Below are 16,686 nucleotides of genomic sequence, written 5' to 3'. Positions count from 1 at the left end.
GCTTGGAACATAGCGCGTTAAAGCGCATGCGCAGTGAGGCTCTGTGATTAGCAGATTCACTGCGCATGCGCTGGGAACATAGCGCGTTAAAGCGCATGCGCAGTGAGGCTCTGTGATTAGCAGATTCACTGTGCATGCGCTGGGAACATAGCGCGTTAAAGCGCATGCGCAGTGAGGCTCTGTGATTAGCAGATTCACTGCGCATGCGCTGGGAACATAGCGCGTTAAAGCGCATGCGCAGTGAGGCTCTGTGATTATGACTTTTTCTTCACTTTGAAAATTGTTTAAGTTGGCTGAGGGACTGGGTGGTTTACCTAGGACAAGGAATGGCCATGTGTAAGAAAAACCGCTACTGATTGTAAATTACGGATTCTGTTAACTACAATAAATAAGTTGGTTAACAAGAAACACTTTGACATAGTGCACTACACAATACAGTTCTCTTTTACACACTGTATAGTTTGCTAAAAGGCACACGTTTTAGTGGGAGAGGCCGAAAAATGAACGAGTAATACAACCGTTTACGGATGCTGTAATGTGGGCCCCTAGAGTCAATTTTTCTGGTGGGCCCTAGGCACCCCAATCCGACCCTGGTTACAGGAATCGTTTGATTGCAGTGATCGCCTCAAAAGGTCGTTCAACAAAATATTAAGTTAAGAAGAAGAAGATCCATCATTTCTGTCCAGGCCGATTTCATGAGGTTCATTTTTTTTTTTAATTCTGTGGAAGCAGAAAAGCAATGTCTGACTTTCGTTTGTTCATTTTCAAAGATTTTTAATTTATTATTACTTTTGTTAGATTCAAGTTATTTCTGTGACCATTGTGGGTTTTTCATTCAATAAACGAGGGGTACCGACAATTTTGACCACGTGCGTATAACCGCCAGATAACGCGGCGCCTATGAGGTTAATCGTCCTGTATATTTCCGCCATACACCGCAGGGATTCTCCTATTCCCGCTCTCTATCTATAGCGCGGTTCCCCTTCCTCCGAACGTTTCCCGATTTACATGCACTGATTTGCGGTCATTAATTACGTGACGCGGTGGCGGCAGACGGGTGCGAGATGAGGGTTTTGATTTACGGCTGTAGTGAGATGAACATCTGTTAAATATGACTGTGATCTCCCGCTGGATTCCAACACAATCCATTTTATTAACGCAAAGGCCAAAAAAAAAAAAGACGAAGCAAAACCCACAGATGGCGGCTCGACGCGTCTCAGCCGGCGCGGAAAAACCTCTCTTCTTTGATGCATGTGACGTAGAGACGGTGACAAATGTCTTTTTTCTTCTTCTTTGTTCATCACTTTGGAGCTTTGGAAAGAAAAAGTCGCATAAAGTTCTGCTTATTCTAATGAGAAAAATGTGCAAGTAAACGGAAAAGCGCAGGTGAAGGGGGAGCGCCGCCGCGTTTCAACACCGTTTCACTAATGAAAGCGATAAAAAAAAAGTGTAATTAAGAATAATGTAAAGTTCCACATGTTTCTAATATATTTTGTATTTTAATTTCTTACCATTTTCAAGACCTCTGCTTGCAGACGGTGAATTTAGTGCCCTGTAATAAGCAATCTATTAAGGTGAATGGACCCTGTGTAATGTTTCATTTCTCCCTGTGGTGGCGCTGCAGTGAAGTCAAACACTTACTACCATGTCGGTCAGATTACAGTTAATCGCTGAGGATCCCAGCTTGAAGACACTTTGTGATCTGCTTAGACTCTGTTCACATTAGAGGTTCCGTTCAAAAACCTCCAGATCGGGCCAAAAATGCCAGGAACACCACGACTGACACCATTAGAGTCAAGGGGTTTGTGGGGAACCGGCTTTTCAGGGTCCATACATTTCTGTTAGGAATTAAACACTGATGTAAACAGAGTCTTATGGTCTAAGAACGGTCCAAAGTACAGGAACCTTCTACAACTATTCACAGCGGAGACTTTGCTACAATTATCATCTTAAGTGGAGGTTGCAGATCAATAGAGGTCACCGGCCGCTGTGGTCATCAGTGATCATCAGTGGTTGCGGGATCAGTGACTGCGCTGATGAGCAACTGTGCCAATCAGTAATTATCGGAACCATTATCAAATGGGGGGCTTGGAATCAGCAGCTCAGGAAGGGGGGGGGGCAGAAATCGGCGACTGAGGGAGGGGAAATTGGCGACTGAGGGAAGGGAATCGGCAACTGAGGGAGGGGAATCGGCAACTGAGGGAGGGGAATCGGCAACTGAGGGAGGGGAATCGGCAACTGAGGGGAAATCTGAGGGAGGAGGATCGGCGACTGAGAGAAGGGAAGAGAGTTCAGCGACTGAAGGGAAATCGGTGACTGTGGGGAATCAGCAGCGGAGGGAAGGGAGGGGAGATCAGCGACTGAGGGGAAATCTGAGGGAGGGGAATCGGCGACTGAGGGAGGGGAACTCGGCGACTGAGGGAGGGGAACTCGGCGACTGAGGGAGGGGAACTCGGCGACTGAGGGAGGGGAACTCGGCGACTGAGGGAGGGGAACTCGGCGACTGAGGGAGGGGAACTCGGCGACTGAGGGAGGGGAACTCGGCGACTGAGGGGAAATTGGCAACTGAGGGAGTGTGTGTTTGTGTGTGTGAAGGGGGTATAAGAGAGATGGTCACCCACCAGCCGGCATGCTATATTTTAATAAAAACAGCTCATGGACATCATCTTCCTTTTCGGTTTCATCAAATCAGCTTTTATTTTTTCAATCTTTTACAACCATAAAAATATAATATATACATTTCATAAAGTATCTTCATATTTACACTCACGGCGATAGATTATCTTCTGCAATACCTTTAATCAGCCTCAGGGGAAAAAAATTCAAGAGTCAGGGTGCAAAGAGAAAAGAAATAATCTATGTATGAGAATTGCATGATTTATATAAAAAAAGAGAAAATCCAAAATACAGGATGGCTGCCCCATCTGCGCCTCCAACAGTACAGTCGCCCTGCACCATTATTTTTTACTGTATCCGATACTGTTAGAGCTGGGTATTACGATTATTACGAGATTACGCTTTAGTGTCCTTATTACGATCATATTCACCAAATCAAAAATAGATTCTTCCCATAAAAGCTTCAGGCTGGTCTCCAACTACAACCCCCAGCATTTTAACCCCCGATTAGAACAGTTATTGACTATGGTGTCAGTATTTATATACTGCAAAGTAAAGCGTTTCTCCTGCCTTAACTTATTGCGTACACATGCACGCACAAATCAGCTGAGCACGCACGGTTGTAATAAATAGGAGAGGAGAGTAAGCCGCTGCCAAGCACCTCTGGCGGCAGCTCATCTCATAGGTGGGGGTGGGGGGTGACTTCAGTCTAGTAAATCTCCCCCGAACTACTTCACATTTCTCAGAATTTGTAAGATCCCCGCTTGTGATCAGTGAACAGAAACACGTTCATTTACAATCAAAGACTGAAATATAGTGACTGGCACAGCGGAGAGGCTTCTTGCAAAGTATCAGGGAAGGTAATGTGCGATCGGCTGCTGATACATTGCACGGAAAATGGTTCAAGAGAATCTAAAGAGGAAGGTTACCATTCACTGACCGCAAGCAGAGATCTGCAAATGGTGAGATACAAAGTAAGAAAGCTGCACGGGATTGTGGGATCTTCCTCTATTCAGGAACCGATCATTCATGGTCTGATGTATAAAGAGCAAATCACAAAATTACTGCAGGCGTCAATACAGGAGATACACAAAGCGGCAACCTACACAGAAAGGTCAGTCACTTTGTAACACAGGAAAAGTAGTGGAAGAATAGTGAGTGCAGCTCTGGAGTATAATGCAGGATGTAACTCAGGATCAGTAATGTATGTACACAGTGATTACACCAGCAGAATAGTGAGTGCAGCTCTGGGGTATAATACAGGATGTAACTCAGGATCAGTAATGTAATGTATGTACACAGTGATTACACCAGCAGAATAGTGAGTGCAGCTCTGGAGTATAATACAGGATGTAACTCAGGATCAGTAATGTAATGTATGTACACAGTGATTACACCAGCAGAATAGTGAGTGCAGCTCTGGAGTATAATACAGGATGTAACTCAGGATCAGTACAGGATCAGTAATGTAATGTATGCACACAGTGACTGCACCAGCAGAATAGTGAGTGCAGCTCTGGAGTATAATACAGGATGTAACTCAGGATCAGTACAGGATCAGTAATGTAATGTATGTACACAGTGACTGCACCAGCAGAATAGTGAGTGCAGCTCTGGAGTATAATACTGGATGTAATTTAGGATCAGTAATGTATTGTATGTACACAGTGACTGCACCAGCAGAATAGTGAGTGCAGCTCTGGAGTATAATACAGGATGTAACTCAGGATCAGTAATGTAATGTATGTACACGGTGACTGCACCAGCAGAATAGTGAGTGCAGCTCTGGAGTATAATACTGGATGTAATTTAGGATCAGTAATGTATTGTATGTACACAGTGACTGCACCAGCAGAATAGTGAGTGCAGCTCTGGAGTATAATACAGGATGTAACTCAGGATCAGTAATGTAATGTATGTACACGGTGACTGCACCAGCAGAATAGTGAGTGCAGCTCTGGAGTATAATACAGGATGTAACTCAGGATCAGTAATGTAATGTATGCACACAGTGACTGCACCAGCAGAATAGTGAGTGCAGCTCTGGAGTATAATACAGGATGTAACTCAGGATCAGTAATGTAATGTATGTACACAGTGACTGCACCAGCAGAATAGTGAGTGCAGCTCTGGAGTATAATACAGGATGTAACTCAGGATCAGTAATGTAATGTATGTACACAGTGACTGCACCAGCAGAATAGTGAGTGCAGCTCTGGAGTATAATACAGGAGGTAACCCAGGATCAGTAATGTAATGTATGTACACGGTGACTGCACCAGCAGAATAGTGAGTGCAGCTCTGGAGTATAATACAGGATGTAACTCAGGATCAGTAATGTATGTACACAGTGACTGCACCAGCAGAATAGTGAGTGCAGCTCTGGAGTATAATACAGGATGTAACTCAGGATCAGTAATGTAATGTATGTATACAGTGACTGCACCAGCAGAATAGTGAGTGTAATATAAGTAATATAATGCATTTACAAAGTAACTGAACCATCTATGTAGATTGGGCGGTTACAAAATATTACCAATAATGATAAATAAAAGGCAATTACAAATCCAATAAAAAAAAAACAAAACAAAACTAATAAAATAATAATATTTTCCAGCGTTGTAAAGGAAATTTATATTCTCATTACTTTCTGATCAGTGGGGGGTTGGGGGGTCTCCTGATCCTCCACTGATCCTGTGCATGATTTTATAAGATGTGAATAGTCCTCCTAAAAATCAGCAGTGCTGCCATTTATCCAAGACAAAAATAACTTCCTACACTAATTTAGACATTGATCTGATCGCCGTTTGGTGCGTAGATGTCACTGGAGGCAGGAGGATCGCCCCGATGCAGCTTTATTCACATATTACTGATGGTCGGTCACTAAATGGAGGCAGTTCCGCTTATATTCCGCCTCCACATGGAGTAGGACGACACGGCATCTTAGGGGTTAAACGATAAAGATCACTCTATAAGATACGGGGCAGGGGGTGCAGCGTTTGGAATTTTGGTATAATTTAAAGGGATTGTCAATTAAATAACCTTTAATCATCATGTGATGATAATAATTTCTGCAATTTTCTAAAATACTTTTGATTGAAATTCCCGACTGCACTCAAGATCTTTGCTTGCTGTTGGTGAATAGAATCATTCCTATCTACAGACTACCAGATTTTTTTTTTTTTATTACCAGATAAAGCTCAAATATTTTGCAATAAGCCCGACATCGATAGACAAGGATGTTTCCATTCACTGGCAGCAAACATTTATCTTAGAGATACTAAGGAATTAAAAGTCCAAGTCGCCATTTTCTTTTCATTTTTTTTAAGTCATTCTTGCAGAAACGCTCGCTGGAACAAAATGCGCCAAATTCATGAAGTGCCATGCCACCTCTAAATGATTTTAGCACCAGTATAAGAGATTTAATCCAGTCTATAATTTCTGCCACTTTTAACGTTTTTTTGGCCTTGACCCCTCTCTGCCATTTTTCAGGAATTTGGCAAAGTTAATTGCCAAAAGTTGTAAATCTGCAACATTTCAAATAGTTTTTTTTACGCCTCATTTCTGCTGAATTTGGATGAATTTGTCCCCCAAGTATATTAGAAAGTTTTAGAACTTTTTTTCCCTAAAAAAAATTAAGATTTGTATTAACTAGTTTTATTCTTAAATTTAAAAGGGCGCACTACCCAAACGTCCGGCGAAGCTCTTCTTGACATTTTTTTGGGCGTACTAGTTACTGCAAAGCCTGGCACGTGTAAGGGTCTTCACTGCCGCACGTAATCATGTGTCCTGAAAGTGGGGGCGCAGTATTTGCAAGGCTTCAGCTACTCAGAGAGTCCAGCATTTATCATTAAGAGACCAATCACACTAATCAGTTCTGGGTGAGGGGGGAGGCAACGTGCACCATGTTGGTCTCAATGCTGGCGACGTGGCCCCGTGATCAGTAACCTCCCTCCTCATCAAGGTTAGCAGCATGAGGGAAGGTCTAGGTCATATTTCCATTGCAGATTTTAAGATACAGCATAGTTATAGAGATTTGCACTTGGAGGAACTTTTGCATCTTATACTGACGAGATTCAGCATAATCCAGAGAGAAGAGGTTCGCTGGGCGAGATGTTCAGTGACTGCGCCAAGAGCCTTATCTCAGGCGTTTATCGCTTTCCAGCGGTCGCTGTCGATGCTGTTAATGCTCCCGACGTGCGGCATGGAGGCCACGTCGTCTAGATAAGCCGTCGTGTCGATCTGAGTATTGGAGTAAAATCCAGAGTCTGCGCCCTCTTTCTTCGCCACGGCATAGGGATGCGGCAGATGCACGTCTGTGTCGTCCGGCTCGTCCACTTGAGATTTGTAGGAGAAGAGGATTTTGGGCTCAGACCTGGAATAAAAGTTAAAATTTAAGCAATGGAAGAAAGGACCTAAAGTGCATCACTTAAGTGTACTGCAATGAATTAGACCAGAATTTAACATGATGTATACAGACTGCACCTTGTCATCTATAACCATCGCACTCTAATCAACATGTCCATTTATCCATTCTTCCTACAGGTACGTCACCCAGCTTTTCAAACTCTGTGATAACTTTTAAACTCTCTTGCTTCGTATATTGACTCGGTATGTTTTTAACTGCATCACCCACTGCCCATTTTTCTTTATGACTTCCTAGTTTACTCTGCCTGTGATATATCCTGCATCTGGCTCAATTGTAATTATCCAATAAAGATGAGCACAGGCCTCTCCCCTCTGCTTCATACCTGAATGCACTTGTTAGCAAATATATTGTGAACAATACATCTTCATGACAGTCTGCTCTGCATCACTTAAGTGCGCAGCTAAGAATTATACCAGAATAAAACCAGAAGGGAACTGGATACACAATCATAGTAATCAATATTTCTACTTGTTTTTCCTCTCACCCCTATAATCCTTCACTTTCTACTAATCCCCCTAATCCCTACACCTCCATCCTCCTCATCCATCTCACCTCCTCCTCAGATCTGTTCCTCAACATACAATCCTCTGTCTCCAAACACAGATAGCCACCTCTTGCCCTCTCCTCCCACCTGCTAACACTTTCCCTGGTTCTCCTCACTGCCGGCAATATCTCTCCAAATACTGGCCCTCCTCACTACATCCCCGTAACCTTTCTAAGGTCCATTATCACTGTATGATCACCGAGGGTTCAATGGCTGGGATTCACCCATCCTGAGACTGAAAAGGAATGCAGCGCTTGTACAGCGCGGTCACCCCTTATAATTTTCCCTACAGCGCAGCGCTCTCGGCAGGGAACTGCAGCACGGATCCACTTAAGTTAATGGGACTCGTAGTTTTGGGAGACTTCACCCCCACCCAAAACAAAGCCCAAACAGATCACTTTACACACTCACCCAAAGAAGCTTTTCAGGAATGCTGCATACATGAGAGGAGCAAACAAGCTGAAGTATAGAAAAGTGGTGACGTCGACGAGGCTGCGGAGAGAAGAAACACACAGGTAAGTCCCTAATATCACAAATAGGACGGGCCGAGGTTGGATCACAAGCGTCACGTCAAGTCATGCAATTTTACTTATTGCTCTAAGGCATCAAAACTTTGAAAACAGGATGTTTCAGTCCTTGTACAAATCCTGTGTCGTCTGATCCTAGAGCCACGAATTAGAGAATAGCGTGACTGCAGGATTTATGACTGTGGAGACACACAGGTCTGCATAGGTGCTGCATGCACAAAACGGTAGATTTGTAGTCAAAGTTGCTTACTTTTTTAGATGCATTGGAGCAAAATAAAGATGCACTTACAGCCTGTCCTCCGCATGCCATCCTGCACGGCTATAAACGGTAAATGCAACATGTATTTCCTACTTTCTATAGCGGATTCTTCAGTGAGGTGAATGTGGCGACGATGTGATAAGTAACAAGGGCCTGATGGCTGCACCCAGCGGATGATCTCACCGACACCCAGCTGCTCAGCATTATCTGCTCCGAGCCAAACAGCAAGGAGTTAACCCATAAAATAGCCTATTATTCCAAATGATAAAAGCAATGGACACCTAATATGTGTGGGGACGGCCTGGCTCTGCCCAATGGCAGATATCGAGGGGGAAAGCAACACATCTGATCGTTTAATTCTTTATAAGATGCTGCTAGTGGGTCATTTCCCTGTACTGAAAACACAAGTACGCTGGTCTGAGAGGAGCGTGCATGTGTATGGGAGCGGGTCAGAAGAGTATCAGGAATGGCCACTTTTAGGACCTTCCTTGCAGAAGCTTTGTAGCTCTGTACTCACCACAGCCCATTAATGATGTCCGCACACAGGAGCGCGCTGCCAATGCCTTGCACCAAATTCAGCAAAGCCAGGATTATAGCGTAGACGTAAAAGCTTTTTCTGGCTGTAAGAAATGTCGAGCACATAAAATGGTTAATATCTTGTTTCATGGATTGTATCACAGAAAAAAAAAATAGCCCCAGGAGTCCAATAACACCATGTAGAGGCCCCCGAAAGTCACAGATTGGGGGACGCCGATCTATAGAATGACTGATTCTGCTTTGTGTTATCAGGATGGGGTAAAACCAAACACCTGATTGACATCTGAGTTTTTAATACAAAGACGGCCAAGTACAGAGGTCGGAAATCCCAGAGAATGAACAGAGCGGTGACATCCATGTCCAACCTCAGCTCCGTTCAGATGCCATCCTGTACATGGGATCGGTAGGGATCCCAGAAGCCAAACCAACCGCGATCAGTAAGGTAATCCTTCTCCTTTGGATAGGGGATGATGTTAAAGCTTGGCATAAACCCATTAAATCGTCTATACTGCCCAAGTCGTTACTCTCCACAGGACTGGACACCGGGCACAGAAGTGGTCCAAACTACGAAGGCCAGGACTGGACGCCGGGCACAGACGTGTTCCGAACCACAAAGGCCAGGACTGGACACCGGGCACAGACATGTTCCGAACCACAAAGGCCAGGACTGGACGCCGGGCACAGACGTGTTCCGAACCACAAAGGCCAGGACTGGACGCCGGGCGCAGAAGTGGTCCAAACCACAAAGGCCAGGACTGGACGCCGGACACAGAAGTGATGACCGTCCAGGTCTGAACCACAGAGGCCATGACTGGACGCCAGATACAAGCAGATCAAATCTTTTCCTAAAATCTGCTCTCTGAGACGACATCCATGAACATTACCGACTATACCCCACCTCCAGCACAGGCTGATACCACTCACATGGTAGGGAGATCCGGTCTTTCAATGGGGTTTTGGGAAGTATAGAAACCAATGCGTAGACCTATAGACAAGAACAGGAAATGATTGTTATACATGACCAGATGTGATAAATCGCCAGGACCACGACCATCATGGCTGATCTGCTTACCAAGAAGAAAAAGCAGGAGCTGGCGAGCCAGAAGTGCCGGCCGCCATGGCCGTAGATATTAAAGTCCTCTGCTGAGAGATGGGCATCCGGGTACAGGATTTCCAGTGTACCCTGAAAAGAGACAAATGACGCTCCTGGTTTATAGGATAGGTAAGAATTGTAGTACGTAGTGCTCAGGAGATGACTCCCATCATTACAAATGTAAAATCACATAGAAAAACAAATCATTTCTGGATTATTTACCTGCGTTACGGAATAACCAAGTGACAGGACGGCCGTGATCGCCAGCACCCGCTTCACACTGGATTTACTTTCAAGATGACCTGAGACACACAAAATGTAGTTTACCCAATAACGACCACGCGTTGTACATTTACTATATGCTGCCTGGATAGCAGGTTTAAAGGGGTTGTGAAAACAAACAACGGGTTATTAAAAATTCTATCCATTCTTAAGAAAAAAAAGGGATGTTTAATTCTATTGTTCACAGCCATTACCTAAGCTACCGACCACCTCTGCAGTCTATAAGAGGTAGCCTGTCTCCTTAGTAAGGAGCGTGCAAGATCTTTGCTGTACAGATTGCAAGTGATGATCTGATCCAGCAGATCCGGTCTCCCCCATGTTCCTTCGATGTTGCACAGGTAAAGCTACCTCCGCTTGCAGTTTGGACCAGTGATGCGACTATTCCGCTCGCCTGAACGATCAGTCATCAGGAGCAGATTTGGGAATAGCAATAAAGTGAATGAGATTTCAAAGATTTTATCTGTACCTTCCATGCAGACAGTGACCAGAGTTGTGGATTTTGAAACACGCAGTTTATCGATGCTCAGACTCGCACTTTGCAATGCAAAAAGTAAAATTTGCACCAAAACCCCCCCCCAAAAAAAATATTTTTTTTTTGCAATTGGGTTTAATTTAAACATTTTGCACCAAGTGCCATTCCTGGTAGCATAATGAGATCACAGAGAATCCTTCAGTGAGCTTCTTTCTTCCGAGCTCCTTTCAGTTGATTTACGACCGCAAGGTTGAGCTCAACTTTCGTGCAGCCACAAATCAGTTGAGAAAAGCTCAGAAGAAGGAAGATAAGAGTAGTAAACTCTCCCATCACTCATTCTGCAGCCGGCCATAGACGGTGCAACACAAAGGATAAAAAAAAAATGCAAATGGTACAAAATTTTTAATGAAACACAAGAGCAAAAATTACTTTTTCACCAAAAATACAAGTGTCCGTGTGCTTCATAGCTCCAGCAGGAGCAGATCGGGAGCTCGGCAGCGACACACGGTGATCAGGGGTCACACGGTGATCGGGGGTCACACACTTACAAAGTCGGTGCCTTCACTAGCATTTAAAGGTGCAGGAACCTCTCCATTGTTTATACTGCTACGTCACTTACCGAAAGCTAAACCAAGGATGATGACGCTCAGCTCTATGGCGAGAAGGAAGAACCTGGTGATTTCCCACAAAACCTAAGGAAATGGAGAGGATGAGAAGCACAAGACACCAGAGACAGATGTGCAGCCATACACGGGGGCTCGGATACAGGGGGGTCTTACCTTGTCGGTGACAGTGGCCACGCTGGATGAACTGACCGTCATGGACACAATCGCTCGAGTGATTCCCACAAGGGCCACAACAAACACCTGCGTCCGACATCAGGAAAATGCAAAATAGGTCAGAAAATTGTGCGGATTCAATACATAATTTATCCTTACAGTGGTCAGAGCTCAGACCCCAATTACAGAGCGAAATCCTCCAGTCCCAATGAACGCGAACCCTGGGGAAACAGGGGCAGCAGAGCAGGGGTCAGGTGAGAAGAGATATTGGGGGGTGATATATCGGCAGGATTAGGCTGTAAAGAGACCGTCCTCATGTCTCGGCAGGAGAGTGCCGATATATCGTCATCCGCACCGCTCACCTCCCAGTGTGAAGGCAGCGACGCCGGACACAAGATGCTACTGACGCGCCCCTGGGTCTGTGTCGCGCTGCGTTGCGCACGCGGGAGCTTACCCGGAGCCGGATCTCTTGAGGGTTGTAGTCTCGTGGCGGTGACCCGGTCCGTGCCCAGGGAGTCAAACTGAGCGGCGATGTAACAGCGGTAGATGCAGGACGACTACGCCACCCGTTGAATGCAGCTATGGAGCTGCCGCTGCAGGACAGTCCGCTGAGGCCGGTGGATGGATGGTGCAGCGTAGATGGTATAACCCCCAACGGGAGGGGTATGGCCTCAGGGCAGCAGATGTGGATGATGGGGGTAGCAGGAACCACTCAGAGACGGTGCGGTGTAATTCAGGGTCTTTACTGGTAACAACGATAGACCCTCCCGGAGTACTTGCTAGTGAACGGGGCCTGGTCAGTCCTTGAGCAGATGGGATCTCCCCTGGCCAGGCGGAGTTGTAGGCCTCCCAAACTGACTGTACTCTTCTGGCTACCTTGCTAGAAGCGGATATAAGTAGCCCACGTCCCTGAGTGTACCGTGTGGTGCTCACCCGTATGGCCGGTGACTCAGGGCCTTCTAATGGCTTCCGCTCCACGATGGCGGTGCTGGTCCCACGCGTGTGACCGTGCCTTCGGGTTTCTGGGCCTGAGGACCTGAAATCCCCTGCCGGTCGGCTTCTGCTGCTGGGTAAGAGTTAGTCCCCACAGCCTCGGACGCCGGGTCCGGTAAGAAAGCTTCTCAGTCAGGGCGAGCTCTGCAGCTGCCAGCCCCTGACTCGTAGTAGTATTGCTCCCACTGAGCTTCTGCTGTTTCTTCCTATGCTGCTTCTCTGTCTCTACTCTCCTTGACTGACTAACCCTGCCTCAGCCCAGGGTTTATACAGGGGAAGTTCTTCCCCTCCCAAGACTGGGCAGGAGGTGTGGCATGCACAGGATCCCTGACCAAAGGACCTCCCACCTGCTCTCAGACATAACATTACATTACTGTGGAAAACCAGACCCCTGGGGTGCCACACTACATGGTAGGAAAAATAATATGGAAAGGTCAGACTTACAAGGATATAGAAAGTGGTGAAGATTGGACTTGAAGTGACTCGGATTTTCGCTCTGGCGGAAGGTAATTTCCACAGCAGAAACACGAAGAAGAGAACATTGGGAATTAACAGCATCAGGTCCCAATATCTGACTCTAAAAGAGAAGACAAGAAATCTATGTTATACACATGGAGGGGATTCATAATATGCAGAGCTGCACTCACTATTCTGCTGGTGGAGTCACTGTGTACATACATTACATTACTAATCCTGAGTTACATCCTGTATTATACTCCAGAGCTGCACTCACTATTCTGCTGGTGCAGTCACTGTGTACATACATTACTGATCCTGAGTTACCTCCTGTATTATACTCCAGAGCTGCACTCACTATTCTGCTGGTGGAGTCACTGTGTACATACATTACATTACTGATCCTGAGTTACATCCTGTATTATACCCCAGAGCTGCACTCACTATTCTGCTGGTGGAGTCACTGTGTACATACATTACATTACTGATCCTGAGTTACCTCCTGTATTATACCCCAGAGCTGCACTCACTATTCTGCTGGTGCAGTCACTGTGTACATACATTACATTACTGATCCTGAGTTACCTCCTGTATTATACTCCAGAGCTGCACTCACTATTCTGCTGGTGCAGTCACTGTGTACATACATTACATTACTGATCCTGAGTTACATCCTGTATTATACTCCAGAGCTGCACTCACTATTCTGCTGGTGCAGTCACTGTGTACATACATTACTGATCCTGAGTTACCTCCTGTATTATACTCCAGAGCTGCACTCACTATCCTGCTGATGCAGTCACTGTGTACATATATTACATCATCATAGTAAGCTTTTTGCAGATGACTAATAAGTGGAAGATTCTTAGTGATGTCATGTTTGGATTTTGCAGAACTGTGAGTGCAGCTCTGGAGTATAATACAGGAAGTAACTCCTCATTCAGACCTTGTTATAATACTGGATATGAGTCTTTTACCTGGAACTTCCAATGTCTTCATACAGGATGACCAGACACACGTGCGGCACAGTAACATTTTCGCCGCTCATGCCAGGTGTTGTTGGCAGCATTGATGTGGTGTACGATGAGGCAGTGAAGGGCAGGGAGGTGACGATGGGGAGGGAGCTGTTCTCAGCCTCCGAAAACATCCCGAGTGTGATGTGAGCAGGAGACAAGTGTGAGACGTCGTCGCAGAATTTCACTTCCTGCAGAGATACCGGCCAAAGTGAGAGAAGTAGTCTGGGCCGCCAGCCCCTCCCCCACATCATCTATAATATGCCACATAAAGGGTTCTTAAAGGGGTGGTGTACATATAGCCCACTCACAAGACTAGTCACATCTGTGCTCCATGGATAAAACATGTAGAGAACTAAGCAGTAGTCACTGTGCGCAAATCTTATGGAATATGCTTAAAGGGGATGCCCACTTTAAAAAATAATCTTGACATTGTGCAGTGTGAAAAGAAGCCTGGCTGACGGCTCATCTCAATAGCGTAGTTTTGCCTGGGCTGTGACAGAGGAGAACGCTGGCTATCTACTGAAAGGTGCCGTCAGACAGACCCTTCTTAAAAATTGAGTATCCCCATCTCATAAAGTAAGGGCAAATGTACAAGACAAAAGCTGGAGAGGAGCCGCCCTGTCACCTTCATTATTGGGATCTGTGAAGTTCCCAGAGGAGAAACCCCAGCGATAGAGACATGTTGCTATTTCCCACTGATCTTCCGTTACTTTCTCAGATGGTAACACTGCTTTACCACAGCCTGGCCCCTTAAGCTGTGGCCCCCAATCAAAGGAACTAGGGAACCAAAAACATGAGATGATAAATTGGTGGGTGGTCCGATCCCCAATCGCAAGAACTGGGGTCCCGAGCTGCTACATACAGGAAATCCCCTGGCAGTCACATGTGCGAGGAGATACAAGGTAAGGAATGAAAGATAGGAGGAAACAGAGGAGGAAACAATGTCCAACAGGATTTCACAAACTGTAGGAATGAGGAAATCACCTGATCTGTGTCCTGACTGATTACAGTGGTGGTTGTGCACTGGTTATACTGGGAGATTAACCCTCTGTCACCAGTGACTCATTACACATCATGATGAGCAAGTTCTATAGAATGTAATGTAAACACTGATGGTGCAAATGTCTCCTGCTGTCCGGTATGGCTCCTCCTGCGCCACACACAACATGCCTCTTCCCTGTCCTCTCCTCTGCACAGAACCTGCCCCCACCTCTGCACACAGCCTGACCCCTCCCTGCCCCCTCCTCCGCACACAGCCTGACCCCTCCCTGCCCTCTCCTCCGCACACAGCCTGACCCCTCCCTGCTCCCTCCTCCGCGCACAGCCTGACCCCTCCCTGCTCCCTCCTCCGCGCACAGCCTGACCCCTCCCTGCCCCCTCCTCCGCGCACAGCCTGACCCCACCCTGCCCCCTCCTCCACGCACAGCCTGACCCCTCCCTGCCCCCTCCTCCGCGCACAGCCTGACCCCTCCCTGCCCCCTCCTCCGCGCACAGCCTGACCCCTCCCTCAGGCACAGCCTGCCCCCTCCTACACACACAGCCTGACCCATCCTCCGCACACAGCCTGCCCCCTCCCTCAGGCACAGCCTGACCCCTCCTACACACACAGCCTGACCCATCCTCCGCACACAGCCTGACCCCTCCTTGCCCCCCTCCTACACACACAGCCTGACCCCTCCTTGCCCCCTCCTCCGCACACAGCCTGACCCCTCCTTGCCCCCTCCTCCGCACACAGCCTGACCCCTCCTTGCCCCCTCCTACACACACAGCCTGACCCCTCCTTGCCCCCTCCTACACACACAGCCTGACCCCTCCTTGCCCCCTCCTACACACAGCCTGACCCCTCCTTGCCCCCCTCCTAAACACACACAGCCTGACCCTTCTCTGCTCCCTCCTCCGCGCACTGCCTGACCCCTCCTTGCCCCCCTCCTACACACACACAGCCTGACCCCTCCTTGCCCCCCTCCTACACACACACAGCCTGACCCCTCCTACACACACACACACACACACAGCCTGACCCCTCCTACACACACACACACAGCCTGACCCCTCCTTGCCCCCCTCCTACACACACACACACACACACACACACACACAGCCTGACCCCTCCTCCGCGCACAGCCTGACCCCTCCTCCGCGCACAGCCTGACCCTCCTCTGCACAGAACCTGCCCCCTCCACTGGTCCCCCTTTTTGGCACACAGCCTGCCCCTTCCCTGTCCCCACCTCAGCCCTCTGTGCACCCTCTTATACCCCTTGTATTCCCCCTGGTTTTCTCTGCTCCCATCGCCGTCTACAGTCTCTCCTGTGCTTCCTGCCCCGGTTATTACCTCTCATGGACCCGCCCGCAGTCCGCCGCTCCCGCCCGCTGTTAGCAGCAATCCTCTGTTTTGGTCTGACCGTGATCGATGACTCCGCGCTCTGCCAGGATCCCCGCGGAGCGCCGAGTGATGGATGCAGCCGCTTCCGGGTGACGGGGTCCTGGAGAGCAAGTCACGTGATGTGTGACTCTGCAGCGCCGCCGGGAGGGGGCGACATTGCAGTAATCTGTGCGCCTCCTGCACTAACGATGCTTACAGGCAGAAATAAAGCGCTTTAACCCCTTCACAGCCAAGCTACTTTTTTTTTTTTTTACTTTTTTTTCTCCTCTTTTTCCAAGAGCCATCATTTTTCCAATGTTC

General features: G+C 47.3%; 1 protein-coding gene across 1 annotated transcript; it reads right to left on the bottom strand.

Moving 5' to 3' along the window:
* Positions 1 to 2,671: 2,671 nt before the first annotated feature.
* On the bottom strand, positions 2,672 to 16,476 carry TPRA1 (transmembrane protein adipocyte associated 1). The gene is made up of 11 exons (XM_073644939.1): positions 16,336 to 16,476; positions 13,965 to 14,191; positions 12,976 to 13,108; positions 11,539 to 11,625; positions 11,379 to 11,451; positions 10,228 to 10,307; positions 9,985 to 10,095; positions 9,837 to 9,897; positions 8,893 to 8,995; positions 8,001 to 8,081; positions 2,672 to 6,991 (listed from the first exon to the last, which is right to left on the bottom strand). Exons 2-11 carry the CDS (start codon positions 14,132 to 14,134, stop codon positions 6,760 to 6,762), a joined length of 1,131 nt encoding a protein of 376 aa, XP_073501040.1. The 5' UTR covers positions 14,135 to 14,191; positions 16,336 to 16,476; the 3' UTR covers positions 2,672 to 6,759.
* Between the last annotated feature and the right edge of the window lie 210 nt (positions 16,477 to 16,686).

The sequence above is a fragment of the Phyllobates terribilis genome, unplaced genomic scaffold, assembly GCF_046119375.1.
Source record: "Phyllobates terribilis strain yellow unplaced genomic scaffold, ASM4611937v1 Scaffold_8__6_contigs__length_399053987, whole genome shotgun sequence".
Taxonomy (NCBI): domain Eukaryota; kingdom Metazoa; phylum Chordata; class Amphibia; order Anura; family Dendrobatidae; genus Phyllobates; species Phyllobates terribilis.
Note: the sequence above shows the minus strand (reverse complement) of the source record. Positions and strands in the feature narration are given on the sequence as shown.